The sequence below is a fragment of the Clarias gariepinus genome, chromosome 15 (assembly GCF_024256425.1).
Source record: "Clarias gariepinus isolate MV-2021 ecotype Netherlands chromosome 15, CGAR_prim_01v2, whole genome shotgun sequence".
In the NCBI taxonomy this organism is placed as follows: Eukaryota; Metazoa; Chordata; class Actinopteri; order Siluriformes; family Clariidae; genus Clarias; species Clarias gariepinus.
Genome location: NC_071114.1, coordinates 26969684 through 26993812, shown reverse-complemented (window position 1 = coordinate 26993812; position 24129 = coordinate 26969684). Strand labels below are relative to the sequence as shown.

General features: G+C 42.6%; 1 protein-coding gene across 2 annotated transcripts; it reads left to right on the top strand.

The window, feature by feature from the left end:
- The first annotated feature begins 460 nt into the window (after positions 1 to 460).
- LOC128542894 (beta-1,3-galactosyltransferase 2-like) lies at positions 461 to 11427 on the top strand. 2 transcript variants are annotated; one of them, XM_053513053.1, is made up of 3 exons: positions 461 to 576; positions 5790 to 5844; positions 10078 to 11427. In XM_053513053.1, exons 2-3 carry the CDS (start codon positions 5836 to 5838, stop codon positions 11167 to 11169), a joined length of 1101 nt encoding a protein of 366 aa, XP_053369028.1. In that variant the 5' UTR covers positions 461 to 576; positions 5790 to 5835; the 3' UTR covers positions 11170 to 11427. The 2 variants fall into 2 exon arrangements, with proteins under 2 accessions (XP_053369028.1, XP_053369029.1); XM_053513054.1 differs by lacking the exons at positions 461 to 576; positions 5790 to 5844 and having other exon boundaries at positions 10171 to 10309; positions 10446 to 11427.
- Positions 11428 to 24129: the final 12702 nt, after the last annotated feature.

Sequence of the window (24129 nt, the reverse complement as noted above, 5' to 3'; positions counted from 1 at the left end):
TTGGTAATTCAATACATTTAGGTAGGCGCCTGACTCCATTTTATTATCACATAATGTTGCTGAGCCTAGACTTGACCAACTGAAACACCCTAGATCATAACACTGCCTCCAAAGGTTTGTACAGTGGCCACTATGCATGATGGGTGCTTCTTGCATTTCACTTTTTACACTGACGTGCCCATCATTCTGAAATAGTTTCAATATGAGACATTTTTTTTGCATTTCTTTAAAATTTAATCTTTATGCTCCTTACATCTATATACTTTGTTGTCACATATTGTCAAACAAATCTGGCATTTCAAAATTTAAAATGTATATAAAAGAAATGAAAAATTAAATGACTGGTTATACTGTCATTCATCTCCTCCTACTCCTCCTAGACCTATTCAAATCTGCCTTAGTTTGTACCTCCTCTCAAACACAGTACATATACCAACAGGTGGCTATATTGACTCAGAGAGAGATAGCTCTGCTGAACGATACAGAGATATTTCCTGGACAATTTCTGACTCAATCTCTCTTTGCTATGCTACTGAATTAATATTTCAGGATTTAGACACACATAATCCAAATCAGGTAGGTTCAGTCTCAAACTTTAAGTTTTAGTCTGTGTATTTACAAATCTCAGTTCCACACAATTTCATGTTTCCTTTTTTTCTACTTATTTTATGTTTCTCTTTTATGTTTGTCACAAAATATTTCATTTTTGATCACTGTAGCAAATAATTAAATTACTATAAAAAAATGTAAACAACAGATTTCAAATATGAAAAATGTTCCTGTTAATGCAGAATTGTTGGGCCACCCTGTAAGGGAGAGCCAAGATTGGATTATATGGTACTGTAGATAGCTGTTTTAAAAGGTCTAAAAATGAATAACCACTAAGATGAGCCAATTTCTATTGTACAAAGATTATGAAAAAGGAACATTTTTATGTGTGGTCCCACTTTGTGTTCATGTGTGTGTGTTGTGTTCACTTGATTTTAGTTTTAGTTTGTGTCTAAATAGTCTTGTTTTCAGTGTAGATGTGCGTAGCATTGAGCTCTCTCCTTTTTATTTCCTTAACACACACCGCTTGTAACTTCCTGTTTGTTTCTTTTTTATCTACCCACAAATGCCCTGGGACCTTATATATCACTTATTGTAAACAGCTAGTAAGGGGCGACAAACAATATATATATATATATATATATATATATATATATATATATATATATATATATATATATATATATAAACATGCCTAGGTTTAATATATAATAATATATAATATATTAATAGTTAAAACTGAATTAGCAATAATAGGTTTAACAGTTGCAGGTTTTTAAAAACAGTTTTAACAGTTAACATTGATATATAACATTGTTATAATATTTAATTATATAGATTTTTTTTTCTTAACAGACAAATGAAACAGAGCTTGGGGATAAAGTCAGAGAGACCAGGTTGAGGTGGTTTGGACATGTTTAGAGGAGAGATTGTTAATATATCGGTAGAAGGATGCTGAGGTTGGAACTGCCAGGCAGGAGGTCTAGAGGAAGACCAAAGAGGAGATTTATGGATGCAGTGAGAGAGGACATGAAGTTAGTTGGTGTAAGAGAAGAGGATGCAGAGGATAGGGTTAGATGGAAGCAGATGATTCGCTGTGGCGACCCCTGAAAGGGAACAGCCGAAAGACAAAGAAGAAGAAGAAGAAATGAAATAGAGCTATTGAAATATAAGTTATGAGCTTATGTAGTGTAGTCATTGTATAGGGAATTGGGATTCCATACCCTTCCTGAGCAGGTGACGACCACGGGTGCTTTGTGCACCTGTTCTGTTTGCGGCTGCTCAACATTTTGCTGGGGCTCTGGTAGAGGTTCATTGTTGGTGTTGAGTGTGACCTGTGCCGTTGCAGGGGTGTATTGCTCAGGTGTATGTTGGAGATGGCACCTGTTCCTCACATACGTGGCATCTCCAGCCTGAACCTGGTAGCTGTTTGGCTGTGGTGCTCTTCCTATTATCGTTGCCAATCTAACATATCCCCTGTCCGTCTGTATTCTCACTTTCTGCCCTGCATGCAATGGGGCCAGGGGCCTGGCGGACCTGTCATAATGTGTCTTTCCTCTCTGTCTGTTCTGTGTTATAGCCACCTGGACCTGTGTTTCCACCTTTGGCACATACATGGCTTTGATCATGGAAATAAAAGTCTTGGTGCGCCAAGAAAACAGGCCCTGGGCTGGTGAAGGCAGCCCATCTCTTGGTGGTATATATATATATTTACTGGGGCAAAGCAAGCGTGTTTGCGGACGGCCTAAACCCGCCTTCAACATCCGCACTGTTGCTGGGGGCTACGTGAAGGTATGGGCGTGTCGCACGGTGCGAGTCCAGGTGGGTGGTCGGACTTATGCACACGAGTTCGTAGTCGGGAGTGTCGAGGAGGACTGCATTTTGGGGTTGGACATTTTGGAGAGATGGGGTGCGGTGCTCAATTTGGCTAACGGGACTCTGCGTGGTAACTTCGGGGTAGCCAGGTTGCTAGGACCCAAACCACAGCCGGACAGGTTAGTAGCACGCACCCGGGGAGGCGGAACTTCCGGAAGCAGACCGAGGGGGAAACCTACGCGCTAACGCCGGTGCTTTACCTCGCCGGCCGGGCAGCAAAGCGCGTGGTCGGTACTGCGAGCGAGTTGAGCGCTGTGGCGATGTAGAACCCTCGACGCCGAACATTCTCCCCATGCAGTCCTCCAGGCTCTGCGGCGGTGATCAGCCGTCCAAGCCAGCGTGCGGCCGAGTTAGTGCATTACCCAGAGCGTCACCTGCAGTCGCTTCGCCAGCGCCGATCGCCTCCACGCCTCCAAAACAAAGTTCGTCATGGTGACCAGGGACGCTACAATATGTTAAAATTGACCAGATAGTCCCTGCAGGATGAGGTCACATCTACAAGTAGATATGTTTAATAGTCAAAGTAAGGGCATTGTGGTTTGTGAAAAAGTGGTTAAACACTGAAAAATAATCAACACTGCTGTGTATGCATGTAATAAAGGCAATAAAATTTGTTTAGCGCTTTTACCAATTATCATTGTTGCAAAGCAGCTTTACATAATCAAAAGAATTATTTAGGTCCGTATGGAATGTGAATGTGTATAAATCAAAATGGTCACACTGATGAGCAAGCCGAGGGCAAGGAAAAACTCCCTGAGATGGCAATAGGAAGAAACTTTGAGAGGAACCAGACTCAACAGGGAACCCATCCTCATTTGGGTGAAGCAGAAAGCAGGAATTGATTTGCATTTATACTGTGTGTTAAGTGGCAGGCAGTTCTGCATCAGCGTTGATGTTAATTGATGTTAATATGGAGTCCAGGTAGTTATTGAAGGCTTAGGTAGACTTGTAGAAAATTCCAGTCCTGAAAGTCAAGTCAAGTCCTCAGAGAAACATCAGTCGAGGCCAGAACCGTCTTAATGGTAGAGTAAAATCATCCCCAGACACCAGACGCATCCCAAAGAGACACACGGAGCATCCATGTGACTAGACCTCCAACCAGAAGTGGGGCACCAGGATGAGTCAGACAGGTTAATTAATTGGCAGTGTTCTTTAAAAATATGTTGTCTATCATTGATAATATACAACCAGGGTTCCAGGGTGTGTAAAACGTGCAAATGTATGTTAATATGTAGTGTATAATGTTCATCATAATGAGTATTGAGATTGTTATTGTGTGCAATGCAGATGAGAGTGTTTAGTCATATGTAGTGTTATGACTGACAGCTTGTATAGCCCGCAGCTCTTCAGTCCCTTTCATGGCCTTTAGAAGGGGGAATCGCTTTCCTGACCACTACTGAAAAAACAGACCATTGCTGGGGTGGCTGAGGTCCTTCACAATGTTCCTGGTCCAGAACCATTTGCTGTAAATTAAATGCATGTCAGGGAGCTTGATGCGGATGATGCACTGAGCTGATCACACCACCCTCTGTAGAGCTCGTCTGGCCTGCATGGTGCTGTTCCTGAACCAGGTGGTAATGTTTCGTGTCAGGATGCTCTCGATTGGGCAGGAGTAAAAGTTCCTAGGCTCATTGGCAGACAGTCTGTAGTCTCACAAGCATCTCGGTTGGTACAGACTCTGCCGGGCCTTTTTCACCACAGTGTTGATGTGACAGAACGATGACAGGTCCTGCATGATGTAAACACAGAGGTATCTGAAGCTGTCCACTCTTTCTATTGGGCTTCTGTTGATGACAGGTCGGGTAGTTCTTCTTCTGCGTTGTACTGAAGCCTATTTTACTTTAGTATTAGTATTTTGACTAAAATGCACATGTTCTAAATAACTCCTGGAGGGTGCTTTGCACCTGTGGACTATTGTGTATGTGGACTTTGGCTAGGACTTCCCAGGGTGCAATTGTGTCACATGGTTGTTTAGCCATAGTCATATAAATAGACTTTGGGTTTAGTTTTGTCTTACATCTAATATCTAATAATACTAATATTGTTACCTAGGTATTGTTAACTTTTTTTTGTTACATTTATTTTCATTTTGATATACAGTGAAACTTTGGATTACAATTAACACGGGTTGCAATTGTTCCGCAAGACGAGCAAAGATTTTTAATAAATTTTGATTTGGAAAATGAGCAAGTCTTTGTTTTATGAGCATCGAGTATCACGTATCACGCATGCGCTTCTTGGTTTGATGCCGAGCGTCACGTGATCACAACTGAGCCAACGGTTTTTCTCTCTCTTGCGCTGATGAATTGTGGTTAAATCGTGTCCACTGCTGGGTCTTAGTGCCCGTCTCCTACTGGTATGATCAACATCCATGCACATATGTACTGTTTACTATAATACTGTGACCATGTGTGTGTGTAAAACATACTTTATTTTGTGTTTGTAAGCGCGTGTGTACAGCGCGCATGCACTGTTTTTTTTATAACACACGTGTGTGTGCGCGTGTAAAGCAAAAGAAAATCTCATTAGAGGTTAAAAATCCATTTTCTTTCTCCCTCTCTGTTTTAGCCTATGTGTGTGTACGCGCGCGTAATTTGACACTGGGTCGGGGGGGTGGGGGGGGTTCACACACACTTTTTCTCTCTGCTTTTCACAGAAACACTGCTCTGTCACTGCTCTGCTCTTTTCAAAGGTAAAGTGCAGGTTCATTAGTTTGTTTGTTTTACTTTACAGCGATGATTTTGTTAGTATGCGCTCACACAAGTGTCTTTAGCAATGTTCCCTACAAATTTTTCCGACAAAACAGTCTTTCCGTTAATGTGTGTTTATGTGAAATTTATAGTCTCATTGGAAGGTTAAAAATCCATTTTCTCCCTCAGCCTGTCTTATGTGTGTGCGCTTGCGCATAATTTAACACTGTGGCGGTTCATACACTCTCTGTTGAGGGGCTTTACATACACACACACACACACACACACACACAGCGTGAAACACTTCAAAGGAAACACTACGCCCGCTTCCGGTAACAGCACTGACAAGGGGTGGTTCCAGACCATTTTCAGTATGTGTGTGTGTGTGTGTGTGTCATTCATTTTTTTTTCTCCTTTTATATGTCACCAGAACATGGTCAACAAAGAATACAATTAGTCAAGGCTTTTTTGATACTCCAAATCACAGATCATAAAAAGAAAATATAAAACATATTTCAAGGTTTTATTAAAAGTTTCCCCTAAAAAAGGGGCACATAAATTCATCTCTGACATATAAATTATGCTCAGAAATAGCATTTACAGTGTGAAAACCTCAAAACACATTACTAAACAAAGAGAAAATAAATATTTATTTTTGCTCTTTTACTTTTACAGTAAGTGAACTGATGGACGAGCAGTGCAAGAAACATTGACAACAGAAATGATGAAGGTAAGATTAAAATACTCATTTAAGGAACAGTATGAAGCCAACAGGGCTGAACCATGTAGCATGGGGTGTAAAGACTGCATTACCCATCAAAACATGTTGTGCTTTTACATACTAGTGGTATGTATTGTTTATCTTATCCAATGATCAACCACAACATTAAAATGCAGCTTCTAATATAGTCTAGGTCCCACTTGTGCCACCGAATCAGACCTGACCCACTAAGGCAGTGGTTCTCAAAGTGTGGGGCGCGCCCCACTAGTGGGGAATACAGATATGACAGGTGGGGCGCAATAAACGGTATGGGAATTAGTGGAAAATAATACGAAAGTATGATTTTCTTCATTGATTTATTTAATCTTTATTTTCTTTATCGGACACTCGAAACTAAATAATGACACAGAAAGAAATGGATCATTAATTGTTAGGTTTTAAATGAAGATGTAGTGTGTCCGAGCTAAGTTTTAAGCTAAGAGAAGAAGAGTTTTAGCTTGTTGTGTCCGCTGCACCTTGATACACTTACCGGTCTGGGCCCGATCGACCGGGAGAGACAAACACACACACACGCAGGCATGATGTCTGAAGATCTCTGTTTATTCTCAGCAAAGAGAGCACATTTAAAAGGTGCTACGTCCCGAACATCAAAAGAACCATCATTAACATGTCAGTCATAGAGGAATCCGGAGACAGACAGGTGAGAGGAGATACATTTACATTCTTCTGATTAAACAAAAGGATTCTAGCAGACAGGAGCCATTTGGATGTCTCCTCGTCTGGATACAGGATATAGAAGGTGTTACCACAGAAGACATGAGGAAACACAGTGAGGGGTCTGTTCTCAGAGCACAGGAATCTTCTCATTAGATTACATTGTCTTACTACTTTATAAAACCTTACATTAATACAAGTAAATTAAAATAACATCAGAGAAAAAGTGGAACCATAGTGCAACAATAACGGTTTAACGTCGGCATGTTGATTGCAGAGAAACAATATATAAGGAAACATTCGGTATTATATATGTAATTTCATTTATTCCAATGTGTATGCTGATGTTTTGTATTTTTGTTAAAAATTAATATTTTATCAGGCACTACTAGTCTGGCATTTCTAGTTTCCAGTGTGGCAACAAAGTTGCTTTTTGATCCTTCAGGCGCTGAACAGAAGGGAAGATCAATATCGTTCTACGCTTTTTGTTGGTGTGCGGCATTTTGTGATGATCCCTAAATCATTCGTTGCGCCGTAGAGAATAATGGTGTTTATGCTTTTAAACATGTATAATTAAAGGCAGATGTAGCTTAAAGACAATGTAGAGAGGAAATATATCTGTGTATCTTATTCGCGGGTTTATTTACGCAGCTATTGAATTCGGAGATGCGAATATAAAACTAACTTTACCGCGGACACAAACACGTGTTATGCGCTAAAGTGCCCCCCTGCCACTGATTGCCCAAACCCCCCCCCCCTCCCCCAACACATACACACGTAATCTCTATCAAATATTATATAAGGACATACATTCAAAGGTTTATTATTATCGAATATATTATTACTATTATAATTCACCCTAGGCACGTGACAGCCGTCGAGACGGTTAATACAAAGCCCCCAAAGTGATTATTTTATGGCACATTTATTTTGCAGGGGTTTGTCAATGTACAAATAACAAATTATTTATCACAAATTACACTAAATAAATATTGTTTGTGAAAAATTATAGGAAACGATTTTTATTATAAAATAAGCAATATAAAAATATACATGTGGTATATATATTAAAAAAAAAAAAAAAAAAAAAAAAATATATATATATATATATATATATATATTATTTTTTTTTCCCCTATACAACCTTTTTTTTTTAAATATATTGCATAATAACATTAATGGATACATGGACCACAAATAAGCAGGTGATTCAGCCCTATCAGCCTAATCAACCAAAAATCCAGCCGAAAGGAAAACATGATGAAGCCTATGTTGCGCTTGGATTCATGGTGGGGATGGGGGCAGAGGAGAGACCTCTGTGTGTTTTGTGTCTTAAACCGCTGGCAGCAGACAGCATGAGACAAAGCAGGAAGACACTTATCGACAACACACCCCACCTTAATAAGCCACTTAACTTCTTTGAAAGAAAGCTCTAGATAAGTGACAAAGTAAGCCTGTTATAACAATTGCACGTGTATTTTATCTGTTTTGAACTTTGTGTTATTTGATCTTACTGGTTTAGAAATAGATTTTTCAATAAATAGTACACTTGGCGGTTTTCGTTATCATTTTGTTGACAAGTGGGGCTTGAAAATTCGCCTACCACCTTAAGTGGGGAATGACAGAAAATGTTTGAGAACCACTGCACTAAGGCATGCACTCCACAAGATCTCTGAAGATATGCTGTGTATATGGCACCAGGATGTGTGCGGATTTTTTAAATAATGAGTTGTAAGTGGTGCCTTCATAGATCCGAGATTGATATCTGTGAAATTCTGAAGTCAAGTGAACACCTTGAACTCTTTGTCTTGCTCCTCAAACTATTCCTGAACATTGTTTTGCTGTGGGGCAGGACACATTATACACTGGAAACTTGGATTGCGAGTAACTTGTTTTGCGAGCGTTTTGCAAGACCAGCAATTTAAAAAAAATAAATTTTAACTTGATAAACAAGCGAGGTCCTGAAATACAAGTACTGTAGTACGTATATGTTTATCTGCCGAGCGTCACATGATCACAACTAAGCCAATGGTTCTTCTTTCACTTGTGCTGTGGGATTTTGAGTCCGTGTGCGCGTCTTTAGTTAAGCCTTTAATATTTGTCACATATAAGCACAGTGAAATTCTTTCTTCGTATATCCCAGCATAACTGGGGTCAGAGGGCATGGTACAGCACGTCTGGAGCATATAAAATTATTGAGTTAAACGCCTTGCTCAGTGTAAACCTGTTGGAACTGGGGATCGGACCAGCAATCTTCTGATCAGTAACTCAGTGCCTTAGCCCTCTAAGCTACCACCAATATTGTGACCGTGTGTGTGTGTGTGTGTGCATAGAATTTTTAATATTTTCTGTCCAAATGTAGTGACTGTTCTTTAGTAACTGTACTGCAACAAGGGCCCCCGTTAAAAATAAATAAATTAAAAGCCTGTAGCAGACAATGCAATATCACATTTCTGTGAAGTAGAGAGGTTCCTTGTTAAAGATTCAATTTTGCCTACAGAGACTCCCTGCAGTGAGCCGAGATTAAGTTAGTGTGCATGCGTGTGTGTAAAAAAAGTCATCCTATACAGTAGTCCCCCTCCTTCTCTGGTCCCACACAAGTCACTATTCTTTTCAAAGGTAAAGCGCAGATTAATTTTTTTTCTTTTTATTTCATATTTTTCATTGATCATTATATATTATTATTGGCTTGTGGAACATCTGAGTTTCCATTATTTCTTAAGGGGAAATTTGCTTTGGATTACAAGCATGCTTCCAAAACACATTATGCTCACAATCCCCTGTCATTAAAGAATATTGCTGCAATAAAGGACTGTAATGCACTGTGTGTTCTGACTCCTTCCCATCCCAGCCAGCATTAACTTTTGCAGCAATTTCTGGTATAACATCTATCTTGTGGGATTGGACCAGACAGTCTAGCTCACTATGCACATCAACGAGCCTTGAGCCCCAAAGACCCTGTTGATTGTTCAGCAGTTGTCCCTCCTTGGACCCCTTTTGGTTCTAACCACTGTTTACTGGGAATAGCCCTGAAGAATGGCTGTTTTGGAAATGCTCTCATCAAGTTGTCCAGCTTTCAAAATTTTGCTCATATCAAAGTTGTTCAGATCCTTACACCTGCCCATTTTTACAGCTTCCAACATCTGAATTTCAAGAACTGACTGTTTACTTTCTGCCTTATACATTCTACTCATTGACAAATGCCACTGTAAAGAGCTAATCAATGTTCTTCACCTCATCTGTCAGTAGTTTTATGTAAAGGCTGATCAATGTACATCATTAAAATATTCTATTGTAAATAAGATAAATAATAAATTGAAACTACATGTTCCATGAGGAACTACATCAAGAATTTCACTGAACATTAGTACATTTGTAACAGTAACACATGAACTGAGATTTGGTATTAGACAATAATTATTGAATAATGAGCTTAAAATTGTTATCGTAGTCACATGTACACTTTATAACTATGAACTTTGTTAAAGGCTAAATTAAAAAATCATTTTATTCTATTAATGTTTTCAGACCAAATTTCCTGGAAGTATTAGATGTCGTTGTTCTCTTCTTCAAGTTGGCTTCCTCACACTTCTTACATCGGCTGTGTTACTTTTGTACTACGTAAAATTAATAGAAGTATCAAAAATTTGGTCTGAGATGGATCGGATAATGAAGAAAACTACATTCACCACAGAGACAGCAGCTTTAAATGGCTACCTCGGCGCATCAGGTCTACAATGGACACCTTCTGCGTTACCAGGTAAACCATGTCAACCTGAAACTACATACCTCGTGGCATATCCCTGTAAATATCATTACATTTTAAATGAATTAGAGAGGTGTCAGAATGAGAAGCCCTTCTTGGTCTTGATGGTACCTGTGACACCAAACAACAGGGAAGCTCGGGATGCCGTCCGTACCACCTGGGGATCTGAGAAGATGGTTATGGACAAAGTGGTGAGCCTTTTCTTTCTGCTTGGACAGCCTGGACATGAAGGGAGAGAGGAGATGCAGCAGAAGATCTTGCAGGAGAGTGAGGAACACCATGACATCATTCAAAGTGATTTCCTGGACAGTTATAAAAATCTTACCATCAAGACTATGGTGATTATGGAATGGCTGGCAACTTACTGCCAAAATGCCACCTATGCCATGAAGATCGACTCTGATATGTTCCTAAATGTGAACAGTTTAATAAACATGCTTCTTCAGGCACCAAGGAAGAACTTTATCACGGGGCTTGTGGCCATAGGGGCTGCTGTTTCCAGAGACCCCAGCTCTAAATGGTATCTGCCAAAAGATGTGTTTCCTGCTGATTTTTATCCACCTTACGCACTGGGATTGGGCTATGTGATCTCCCTGGACCTTCCAAACAAACTGATTGAAGGAGCAAAGCATGTCAAAGCTGTCTATATTGAAGATGTATTTTTAGGACTGTGCATGTGGTATCTTAGAATACCTTTGACCAACCAGACTGATCAGAGCCTCTTCAACTACTTCACTGTTCCTTACAACCGGTGTCGCTACTCAAAACTCATTGCTACAACCACACACAGCCTACAGGATCAAGTTAACTTTTGGAAAGAACTTAAGAAACCAGGACCACATTGTCAACCTTGAATGAGTGCCAAAAATTAGAGTCTGGTACATACAAATTAAGGATGAATTATACAATGAAACCTGTGTGCCGAACAGCCACCTTAATCTAAAGTAGATACAAGCAACATCTTAAGGGTTTGTGCCAGAAAGGAAGTAAGTGATGCTTTTGCCACCAGACTTTCATTGTAGATTGACCTTCTAAATTCTGCAATTCACAAAGAAATTATAACCTCATACTTTTGCACGCATGTGAGAATAAAAATGATGCAGAGAAATGAATATGCAAAGTTTTATTATGTTTATTGTTGTGTTTGCTGAGTGTTAATTGGCACATGCAAAAAATAAATGCCTTTACAATGAAGAAAGCCAATATATGTACTGTAAAACAGTGGTTGTTACAAAAGATCTGCGATAAAGAGGACTTTTTTTAAAAACTTGACTGCTGACCATTAGACTGCAGTTGATGCTTTTAGTTATATTATTTTCGGCTACATGCTGGGACTTATCTATAATCGGGTCCATAAATCTTGAAACAAAGGTACATTCTTGGTCTTGTACACCACACATTGAGCAATGTCAGCTTTAATTCAAGGTGTTCGAAAAAAAAAGTGGCTTACCCATTCAGGAATTACAGCCATTTTTGTATCCACACATTTTTATTAATTAATTAATATATATTTAAAGGGGATCTTAAAGAACATATGTACTGTAAGCAACAACAACAACACACAAATGGCCATTGTTTATCTAATTAATTTCTTTTATCTAATCTGACTCAGAAATAAAGTTTTTTCAACTCCAACTAACTAGTCCCAACAACAAACTTCTTCCTTGGTTGTCTTAACAACCATAACAGCATAAAGGTTTTTTTTTGTTGTAAACAAAACAGTGAACATGTGCATTACAGTATCTGCTGGGTTTATAAGGATAAGCCACATGAGCAGGGAATGTGGACGATAGTTACTAACAAAAATATGGTGATTATGGATTGGCTGACAACCCACTGTCAAAATTCCATCTATAGCATGAAGATTGACTTTGATACATTTTTAAATGTGAACACTTTAATGAATATGCTTCTCCAGGAACCAAGGGAGAACTATATGACAGGGCTTTTAGTCAAAGGGGCTACATTCTCACTTTGGACCTTCCAAACAAACTGATAAAAGGAGCAAAGCATGTAAAAGCTTTCTATATTGAAGACGTATTTTTAGGACTGTGCATGTTGTACAGTATCTTAAAATACCTTTCACCAGTTACGCTGATCAGAGCCTCTTTAACAGCTTCCCTGTTCCTTGCAAACGATTTTGCTACTCAAAAGTTATTGCTACAACAACATATAGACTACAAGATCAAGTTAATGTTTGAAAAGACCTTAAGAAACTACGACCACCTTCTTAACATTGATTGAGTATACAAATTTATTTGGCTGTACAAATTAAGGATGGATTGTACAGAGATGGATGTGTGCAGAACAGCCACCTCTATCTAAAGCAAAGAAAAGAAATAAGTGATGCCTTTGCCACCAGACTTTTGTTGTCCTTAGTGTCTCCAAATTCTTCAATTTGCCGTTATCACCTCACACTTTTGAGACTGGTCATACAAGCACCCACATTTTGGGCACTCATAAATGATGTAACACATGGCTGACAAGCAGTTGCATGACCAGGTGTGGTCTGTTCCCTCAATACTCCATAACTTATCCAGAGGATAAAAGGCCTGAATGTGGGTCTGAGTGTTATAATTACATTTGGTTGGTTTACTTGAACTCTTAACATGAGCTCCATGAAGATGTACAGTGGGAACTTGGATTGCAAGCATAATTTGTTACGGAAATGTGCTTGTATATTAAAACACTCCTGTTAATGCACAATCCTATAGTCCTCTTGTAATACAGCGGCCGGCAAGAAAATCTTCTTACTCGTCACAAGATCCGTAACCAAGTGTGAGTTTAATAACATTACAAAAAAAACAATTACAAACAAAATCCAGATGGTCCTTATGTCCTTTGATATACAGTTATTAACCCTTTAACTTGTATTTCCTTTAAACGCTTAAACACAAGTTTTCCTTAAAGACAGAAAGACGGTAAGAAAACTGTTTCTCTTTACTTCTCCGGCCGTGTCAATTCAACCTAATGTCTCAGCATGACGTGGTCGTTAAAGAGACAGCGCCAAAGTACACATCAGAAATAATAGTGTTATTAAAGCATACATAAAAATATCAATATTGCTTTTACTAAACAGAAATAACATTATGAGCAACATAATACAAATTACTGACATATAAGAAATTGGCTCCTACACACCAGCCCTTAATTGTATTTGTGTTACACAAAACAATTATCAACCTATTTACATCAAAGAGCCAAACAAATTTCTTAAAGATAATGTATTTTCTACAAATGAAACGCAAGAAATACAACAAAACCCAATCTTTCAATGATTTCAGTTTAAATTTAGGTAATAAAACTGTAACCTTTCACTAGGACTGTGAAAAGAAACTATAAGTCAGCCTCTAAGAGTAGACAGAGTTTGGTAACAGGCTGCAAGTGAAACATCCTTGCCAACTCAGCCCGGGAGGGTAAGATCTGGGTCACCGGATTACTGAGCCGCTCCTTTGTCTCCCCCTAGTGTGTCTGTGTGTATATGTCGCCCTGGTTTGTGATGAGCACCAAATTATGATTACCTGTCCATCCTTACGTGTCTCTATTTATAGCCCAGCCGAACTCTCTTCACGTTGTCTGTTCACTGACGTGCACCTCTGTCTGTCGTGGTTAAATATCTTATGTGTGTATGTGTTTTCCCAGGACTGAGCGAAGTCTGCAGGGAGGGGTCAAGGCCGAGGTTTTCTAGCTGCCGCCGTCACGGTCAAGGTCAAGGCTGAGTGACTCTCAGTACGCCGGGGTTTTTGGCCTCGCCACTGCGGCTTGATTTGTTTGTTATGTTTTTTGTTCGTTTCTACTTTCAACCCGACCCACCTGCAGACCCCCAGTTTTCCAAGTTGCCGTTGTTGCGATTCTTGTTTTGCATATAGTGTACTGAGTAATAATCTCAGAGAAAAAAAAAGAAGAATAAAACTTGTCACGAACTAATCCTGCTTTTTGCGTCCACTTACTTCACCAGAAGACATGACAGATGAACAGACCCTCCCGGACGCAGCAGGAATACCGCTGCCGGATGAGACCGCCCCAGCACTCGACTACATAATCCGGCAGCAGGGACAAATTAACGGCTTGGCACGAGCCGTCAATGATATGGCCACCAGCCTAGAAAGGCTGGCGTTTAAATGGGCCCAATCCCCACCTCCTAGGCCCCGCTCTGCACACTCACCCCCACGAGCCGCCCCACCAGAACGCTATGCGGGGAATCCTGAGGGCTGCAAAAGGTTTCTTCTGGCCTGTGAGCTGTACCTGGCGGAATATCCTGAACTGACGGATGCCAAGAAAGTCAGCTTCATAACGCAGCAGCTCACGGGTCCTGCTATGGACTGGGCGGCGGCGGTGTGGAGCAACGACGGGACAGTGACGACCGACTATGACATCTTTCTCAGAGACTTTCGCGCGGTGTTCGACCACCCAGATCACGGGAAATCGGGGGAACAACAGCTGCTGAGGCTAAAACAGGGGAGTCAGACCGTCTCGGAGTACGCGGTGAAATTCCGCATTCTAGCCGCGGAGAGTGGCTGGTGCGATAAAAGCTTGCTGGCCAGGTTCCGTGACGGCCTCCAACCCGAACTACAACTCGAACTAGCATGTCGTGATGCCGGGCTGTCACTGGACGACAGTATCAACCTGGCCATCAAGTTGGATCAGCACCTCCGCGGCCAGCGCCGGCACCACCCACCTCGAAGCGCAGCAGGAAGGTCCGAGCAAAGCCACCGCTATAGCCTCAGCAAACCCCCCACCGAACCGCGAGAAAGCAATCAACCTGAGCCGATGGAGATCGGCACGTCCCACCTTTCGGCCCAGGAGCGCCGACGACGCCTAACGGCGGGGTTATGTTTGTACTGTGGGGGGGGATCCCATCGAGTAAACACCTGTCCGCTGTTAAAAGTAACCACTTACACCCCACCTCGTACTCATCACTCTTTTTGTTTACAGGCTACTTTGTCTTACAATAATCACACTGTGTCTGTCTTTCCCCTTATAGATTCGGGTTCGGCTGGGAATTTTGTCTCCTCTACTCTTCTTTCCAAGCTCCGAGCTCCCGTGTCGAAGCTTCCCTACCCGATCCCAGTAAAGGCTCTAGATGGTCAACATCTAAAACAATCGCCCCTTGAACATCTTTCCGTGCCACTTCGATTAACTTTCCCAGGTCACACCGAGGAGCTAAACTTCTTTGTGCTCCCGCAGGCGGATCAGTCGGTCGTGCTAGGTCTCCCATGGCTTAGCTATTACAACCCGAATTTTAATTGGGCACAGTCTCGTATCATATCCTGGGCCCCAAGATGCGCGAAATTTTGTAAACCATCCTCATTGATGGTCCAAACCACAACCATTGAAAGTCCTCGCGCCCAACTATCAACCACTGTGCCATCTGAGTACCGAGCATTTCAAGATGTGTTTAGTGTTAAGGCTGCCGCACGACTTCCCCCCCATCGTCCGTGGGACTGCGCGATTGAGCTCCTGCCGGGGAAAACACCGCCTTGCGCGCGCATTTATCCATTGTCTGTGGTGGAAACACAGGCCATGGAGGAATACGTGAGTGAGGCTCTCCAGCAGGGGCTCATCAGCAGGTCCACGTCCCCAGCGTCGGCGGGATTTTTTTTTATTGAAAAAAAAGGCGGGGGTCTTAGACTATCGTAGATTATCGTGGTCTAAACGCTATTACAGTAAAGTATAAGCACCCACTGCCCCTGGTGCCGGCCGCGATCGACCAACTCCAAGGCGCTTCTATCTTTACTAAACTCGATCTCCGTAGCGCATACAATCTGGTACGTGTTCGCGAGGGCGATGAATGGAAAACGGCGTTTAGCACCACATCCGGACATTACCAGTATAACGTGATGGCGTATGGGCTGGTAAACGCACCTGCGGTGTTTCAGGGGTTCATGAACGACGTGTTTCGACATATGTTAAACCGTTATGTTATAGTATACTTAGATGATATTCTGGTGTACTCGCGGTCATATGCGGAACACGTCGTGCATGTAACCGGAGTCTTTCGTCGTCTACGCGAGCATGGACTCTATGCGAAGGCAGAGAAATGCAACTTTCATCAAAAGGAAATAGCATTTCTCTGTTATCGCATAGGACCCCAGGGAGTCGAGATGGAAGCGACCAAGGTCGAGGCGGTACAACAATGGCCGGAACCCAAGTCAGTTAAGGCGCTACAGAGCTTCCTTGGGTTTGGCAATTTCTATAGGCGATTTATTCGGGGCTTCAGTACAGTGGCGGCACCGCTCACAAGTTTATTAAGGGGCAAACCACAGCGCCTGCGCGAGTTCTCGCTGGAAGCGCGCGCAGCTTTCCAGCGACTCAAACATGCTTTCACTTCTGCGCCCATTCTTAAACTGCCGGACCCGGAGAAGCCATTCATAGTTGAGGTCGATGCGTCGGAAGTGGGGCGGGGGCGGTGCTGTCACAACGCCATGGCAACCCAGCGAAACTCCACCCTTGTGCTTTCTTTTCACGAAAACTAAGTCCTGCCGAACGCAACTATGATATTGGTAATAGAGAACTGCTAGCAGTAAAAGCGGCGTTAGAGGAGTGGCGACACTGGCTGGAGGGAGCTAAACATCCTTTTACTGTACTCACCGACCATCGGAATCTTGAGTACATCCAACAAGCAAAAAGATTGAACTCTCGCCAAGCCCGATGGGCGCTGTTCTTCACGCGTTTCCATTTTATTATCACGTATCGACCGGGCTCTCGCAATAAAAAAGCAGACGCGCTATCTCGATTTTATCCGGCGCCGGATCACAACAACGATCCGAAATCCATCTTGCCATCGTCACTCGTGGTGGCTCCGATCGTGTGGGACATCGATTTGGAGATAGCCCAGCTGGCGCGGTCCCACCCCGCGCCCAAGGGCTGTCCTCCGAATCGAACGTACGTTCCGGAGCCTCTACGCGAACGAGTGACGATCGCGGCGCATACAAGCCTCGCATCAGGTCACCCCGGCGTGTCACGAACCATCCACCTATTAGAACCTAAGTTCTGGTGGCCAAAATTGCGGGAAACCGTGAGAACAGTCGTTTTATCTTGTGCAACATGTGCCGCAACCAAAAACCCCCGTAGGTTGCCAGTTGGTAAATTAATGCCCCTACCTACACCTAACAGACCGTGGTCCCATATCGCCGTGGACTTTGTCACGGATCTGCCGGTGTCAAAGGGGTACACAACTATTCTTGTGGTGGTGGATCGATTCTCGAAGGGAAGTCGTTTCCTTCCGTTTAGTTCTCTCCCGTCAGCCTTCCAGGTAGCAGAAAGCTTATTCGATTCCGTGTTTCGTTACTACGGTATCCTGGAGGATATTGTTTCGGATCGTGGTCCCCAATTCATCGCACGGGTCTGGAAAGCTTTTTTCCAGAAATTGGGAACCACAGTTAGCCTGACGTCAGGCTACCACCCTGAGTCAAATGGACAAGCAGAGCGGACTGTCCAAGAACTCGGAAGGTTCCTCCGATCATATTGTAGTAGTCGACAACATGAATGGGCAGACTGTTTAATCTGGGCGGAATATGCGCAGAATTCGTTACGTCACTCCTCGACCGGCATGACACCGTTTCAGTGTGTGCTAGGGCATCAACCACCGCTCTGTCCCTGGGATGCCACTCCCACCAATATCCCTATGGTGGATCAGTGGTTTCAACGAGCGGAAAAAGTATGGGAGGAAGCACACACCAAGATCTCCCAAGCAGTTCATAGATTTAAAAGAAATGCTGATAGACGGCGGAGGGAAAGTCCGCCGCTCCAGGTAGGGGATCGAGTATGGCTCTCCACACGGGACCTCCACCTGCACCTCCCATGTCGAAAACTCACTCCCAGATACATCGGTCCATTTCCCATCCTTGCACAAGTAAACCCGGTCACCTTTAAGTTACAGCTACCTCACCACATGAGAATTCACCCTGTGTTTCACATTTCTCTTCTCAGGCCAGTGATTCCGGGACCCCTAGACGGAGGCGTCGCAGAGCCTTCGATCCCCGGGGCTGTGGAAATAGCGGGCGCCCCGGCGTATCGAGTAAAAGAGTTGTTGGACTCTCGGAGGAGAGGGGGCTCCCTTCAGTATTTGGTGGATTGGGAGGGGTACGGCCCGGAGGAAAGGAGCTGGGTCCCGGCCCGGGACATTATGAGTAGAGAACTCATAACCGATTTCCATCAAGCCCGGCCGGATCGCCCAGCACCACGACCCCCGGGTCGACCCGCCCGCCGGCAATTCCATCAGGCCGGTAGGTCCTCACTCCCTCCGATCACACGGAAAGGGCGCTCGCACCCCCCTGGGAATGCCGGTCCTAAGGGGGGGGGTACTGTAACATCCTTGCCAACTCAGCCCGGGAGGGTAAGATCTGGGTCACCGGATTACTGAGCCGCTCCTTTGTCTCCCCCTAGTGTGTCTGTGTGTATATGTCGCCCTGGTTTGTGATGAGCACCAAATTATGATTACCTGTCCATCCTTACGTGTCTCTATTTATAGCCCAGCCGAACTCTCTTCACGTTGTCTGTTCACTGACGTGCACCTCTGTCTGTCGTGGTTAAATATCTTATGTGTGTATGTGTTTTCCCAGGACTGAGCGAAGTCTGCAGGGAGGGGTCAAGGCCGAGGTTTTCTAGCTGCCGCCGTCACGGTCAAGGTCAAGGCTGAGTGACTCTCAGTACGCCGGGGTTTTTGGCCTCGCCACTGCGGCTTGATTTGTTTGTTATGTTTTTTGTTCGTTTCTACTTTCAACCCGACCCACCTGCAGACCCCCAGTTTTCCAAGTTGCCGTTGTTGCGATTCTTGTTTTGCATATAGTGTACTGAGTAATAATCTCAGAGAAAAGAAAAGAAGAATAAAACTTGTCACGAACTAATCCTGCTTTTTGCGTCCACTTACTTCACCAGAAGACATGACAGCAAGAGTGTATTTGTTTTGGTTTTCACTTGGGCTTGCCTCACAAGACCTTTGTTGTCTGTGAATGTTTGTAGCACTCGTCCCATTACCCAAGAGTTTCGTGGCGCAGAATCATCAGCAATCAACACAATGTCCCCAGGCTTTAGATTTTTCACTAGGGTTTGCCATTTTTGTCTCTCTTGCAAGTCAGGTAGGTACTCTTTGACCCAACGCTTCCAAAATAGGTCAGCTATATACTGAACTTGGCGCCACCTACGTCTGGAATATAGATCTGCTTTATCAAAAACTCCAGGAGGCACAGACGGTTTTACTTTAAGCAGCAGCAAGTGATTCGGAGTGAGGGCCTCTAAGTCGTTTGGGTCATTTGACACTTTAGTGATGGGACGACTATTAATTATTGCCTCCAATTCACATAAGAGCGTTTGAAGACTTTCTTCATCAAGAGACTGCTGCTTTACAGTGGAGTTGAGAATTTTTCGGATGGTCCGTATTTGCCGTTCCCAGACTCCTTCGTGGTGGGATGCAGTTGGGGGGTTGAAAATCCACTTGTACACCCTTTGCAAGTAATGTGGTTTGAATCTGGTCATTATCCAAACCTTGTATGGCTCTTTGCAACTCCCTTTCTGCCCCAATGAAATTTGTTCCATTGTCTGACCTGATTGTTTGGACTTGGCCTCTCCTAGATATGAATCTCCTTAGCGCATTGATGCACGAGTCAGTATCTAAAGAGCTAGCAATCTCAACGTGGACAGCTCTTAATGTCAGGCAAGTAAAGATAACCCCATATCTTTTGATCAATGATCTCCCTCTTTTTATATCAAATGGACCAAAATAATCAATGCCCACATTCGTGAATGGGGGTTCATCAGGCAAAAGTCTGTCACGGGGAAGGTCGGCCATGAATTGTTTACTTGTAATGCTGCACTGGCGTTTACAAACGGTGCACTGAGACAGAATTTTTCTGATGGCGGTTTGAGCTTTTGGAATCCAGTATTTCTCTCTCAACTTTGACAACATATGATTACGGCCACCATGACCTACATCTACATGAATTGATCGTAAGATCAGATGCGAAACATGGTGGTCCTTTGCCAAAATTGCAGGATGCTTGGATTCCTCAGGCATTGCAGATTTGCTTAGTCTGCCACCTACTTTTAGGATTTTATCTTGTAAAACTGGAGACAACCTGTAGAGAGAGCTACTGCGTTTCACAGTTTTATGCTGTTGGAGGGCTTTGATTTCCACTGGAAACATGATTGTTTGGCTGTAGCGAATTATCTCTTTCCCAGCATTTTCAATGTCACTTACTGATAATGTAACACCTGACAGTGAAACTTTGAAGTTTTCCATTTCTTTTTCAAGTTCAGAATGCACTGTAGTGTATCCTAAAGTGTGGCACAGCTCCTTCCTTTTTTCCATCAGTGTCTTCAAAATGTTTTTTAATTTTAGGAACCATGCAATTGCTCTTCTCAAACGGTACCAATCTGAATAGTGTGAAAAGAGCTGAGAAGTATAGTCACTAATTTCAGCGCCCACTGCATTAATTGAGACTTCCTTTACTTCAAGATCATTGTCAGATATCTTAAGAGTGTGACTTGGTATTTTTGGCCACTCTGATTCTGGCTTTGTCAGAAAGAATGGACCTGTGAGCCATGAATTTGCTTTAAGGAAAGCATCCACAGTAAGCCCTCTTGAGGCAATGTCAGCTGGGTTGGAAGAAGAAGTGACATACCTCTATTGTGACGCCTTTGAGAGCTCTCTGATCGTAGTTACCCTGTTGGCCACAAATGTACGGAAGCGTGCGCTTTCATTGTTAAGATACTTCAGAACTGAAGTACTGTCTGTCCAAAACACAGATTCCTGCAGAATCAGGTCCAATTCAGATTTCAGCATGTTGTCCATTCTTGCAGCCATTGTAGCTGCAGTGAGCTCAAGACGTGGCACAGTAACTGTTTTAACTGGAGCAACCCTTGCTTTACCCATAACAAAGGCACAATGTTGGTTACCTCTGTTGTTCTCCATGAGCAAGTACGATACTGTGCCATAACCCAGCTCACTGGCATCTGCAAAATGATGCAGCTGTGCAAAAGTGACTTCACCAAAGTTAAGTGGCTTCATGCATCTCTTAACCTGAAAGTCATTTAAGTTCTGAAGACTATGAAACCACAAGTTCCACTGATGTCTGAGAGTTTCTGGAATACTGTCATCCCACTCATATTTTGTTCTACAAAGCTCTTGCAGTATTTGTTTTGCAGGGAGAATGACCGGAGAAAGTATTCCAAGTGGATTATAAATGGAGCTGACCATGGACAAAATACCTCTCCTTGTAAGAGGCCTTTCCTGCAGGGTTACTTTGAACTGCAAAGTATCAGTCTCTATACACCACTGAACTCCCTAAATTAGAAAGAATTTCCTAAGTACCGTTTGAATCACCTCTGATCTGTGATGTGCAGTTTTATCCTTTGCACAGCTTTGCAGCGCATAGATTGCACAACTTGGAGAGGATGTGGCACCAAATAAGTGAACAGTCATTCCATACTCCTCCATGTCTTGGGCAGTGTCCCCTTTAGGCCACCAAAGGAATCTTAACAGATCTTTGTCTTTAGCAGGAACTCTGACCTGATGAAACATCCCTTCTACATCCGCTGCAAGGGCTATAGGCTTGTGTCTGAATCTCATTAGCACACCAATGAGAGAATTATTCAAGTTGGGTCCTTGTAACAATTGAGAGTTGAGTGATTTCCCTTGGTAGGTAGCTGCGCAGTCGAACACTACTCGTAGTTTGTGTTTCTGTGGATGATACACCCTGTGATGTGGGATGTACCAAATTCTATCAGGGTTTCCTTTGATTTCCCTTGCAGGGATTTTTTCAGCATGACCTTTGAGTAACATATCCTCCATAAAACTACAGTAGTCCTTGTGGAAATCCAAATTTCTTTTGAATTTTCTTTTCAGAAATTGAGCACGCAAAGATGCTACAACATAGTTGTTGGGAAATGTTGCATCCTTTTTCTTTAATGGAAGGTCAATGTAGTAATGTCCATCAACAAGCTTTATGGACTGTGATACTGACTCCATAAACTGCTTATCCTCTCTGGACATTTCCAAATTTTCAGCTTGCTTACACTCAGGAAAATCATAACTAGTTTGTTGTTGAATTAGGTTTTCCAGGCTTACTACTGAAATCCTGTTTGCAATTACCTGTGGCCATTCTGCATCATTGTTAGCTTGGATGTTGTCTCTCTCCAAAGGTCCATTTACAATCCAACCCAGGATGGTCTTGACAGCAAAAGGTCCATCTCCTCTACTGTTGATGACTTTCCAAGGTTCAAGGATTTTTGGTACATTTGTACCTATGAGTAAGCCAATACCTGCATCAATCTAAGGAAGACGCACTTCATCAAGGTACTTCCATTTCTTAACATCCTTCTGTTGAGGAATATTTTCCCTTTTAACAGGAATCTCCTTTTGCGAGAACACCTGAGGGAGGTCCACAAAATTGTTTTCATTCAGTCCACTTATTTCAAGCTCTGTGAAAACGTGCGTAGTAACAGGTCTTTCCTGTCCCATAGTACGCAGCAGGATGTTTGTTTTCCTACCTGTTAGACTTAATTCTGTCATTAGTTGTTCCGTGCAAAATGTCGCAGAACTACCCGGGTCTAGGAATGCATAGGTCATGACCTCATGATTGCTTTTTTTGGATTTAACTCTGACTGGTAAAATGGCCAATGAGCACACCAAATTACCAGCCCCAGTACAGCCACAAGTTTCGCTGTTTACAGAACATGACTCAGTAACAGTTGTGGAGCTTTCACCATCCAGAGATGGAAGTACTGGCTTCTTTTCTGGGAGATGAAGGATGGTTGGATGCTTTAGTGAGCATTTCTGACAAGTCAATCGTTGCATACAACCTTTACTCATGTGACCTGGTAACAAGCAACCATAACAGAAGCGCTTGGATTTTAGAAATTCAAGTTTTTCTTTGTGTGGCTTGTGCTTCAGAACATCACAAACATCCAATCCATGGTCTTTATTACAGCATAAGCAGAGGGTTCCTTTGTTTGCTTTTGCTCCATCCTTTTCCTTTGCTCTTTGAATTTTGGATTGTGGAACAGGTGTCACGCTTGTAACAAATGTGGTTTTCTTTTCTTTCATTTGAAAATTACCTGATTTGTTTGGTTTGAATTTCTGATAGTCTTTTGTTATTCTGTTATCTTGTATATTACCAAACAGTGGATGTGAAACAATCTTTGCCTGTTTGTCTACAAAACTAACCAAGTCAGAGAATCTTGCTCTCAAGCCAGTCCTTTCTTGTAGCTCACAGGCAACTCCTCTCCATTTCTCCCTCATTTTGAAAGGAAGCTTGGACACAATAGCGCGCATGTTGCTTGGACTGTCCATCTCTGCAACATATTCCACACTGGCAACTGTGTTGCGACAACCAGTAAGAAAAAGGGCAAAATCTGTTAAGGCTTTATTATCCTCAGGCTTTAAAGCTGGCCAGTTCAATGCCTTTTCTGTATAGGCAGTGGCAATAGTGTACTCATTGCCAAAATGTTGGTAGAGCAGTCTTTTAGACTCATTGTAGCCCCTTTCAGATGGCATGTGTTGACAGCTGCGTACAAGTATCTTTGGTTGTCCTGTGGTGAACTGCTCTAAAAAGTACAATCTGTCTTTGTTGCTTGTTGTCTTATTCTCTACTCCGTGTTCAAATGCTCGAATAAAGAATGTGAATTCAAGCGGGTCTCCACTAAAGACTGGTATATCCATAGGGGGAAGAGAAAATAATGACTGCTGTCTTGCAAAAATCTCTGCAATGTCATTTTGACGTTGCATGATGTTGAACAAACTTCCTGTATACGTATGCTCAGGCATATCTGACCTAGGTGGCTGTAACCTATCATCATTGCCAGGTAATAACGAA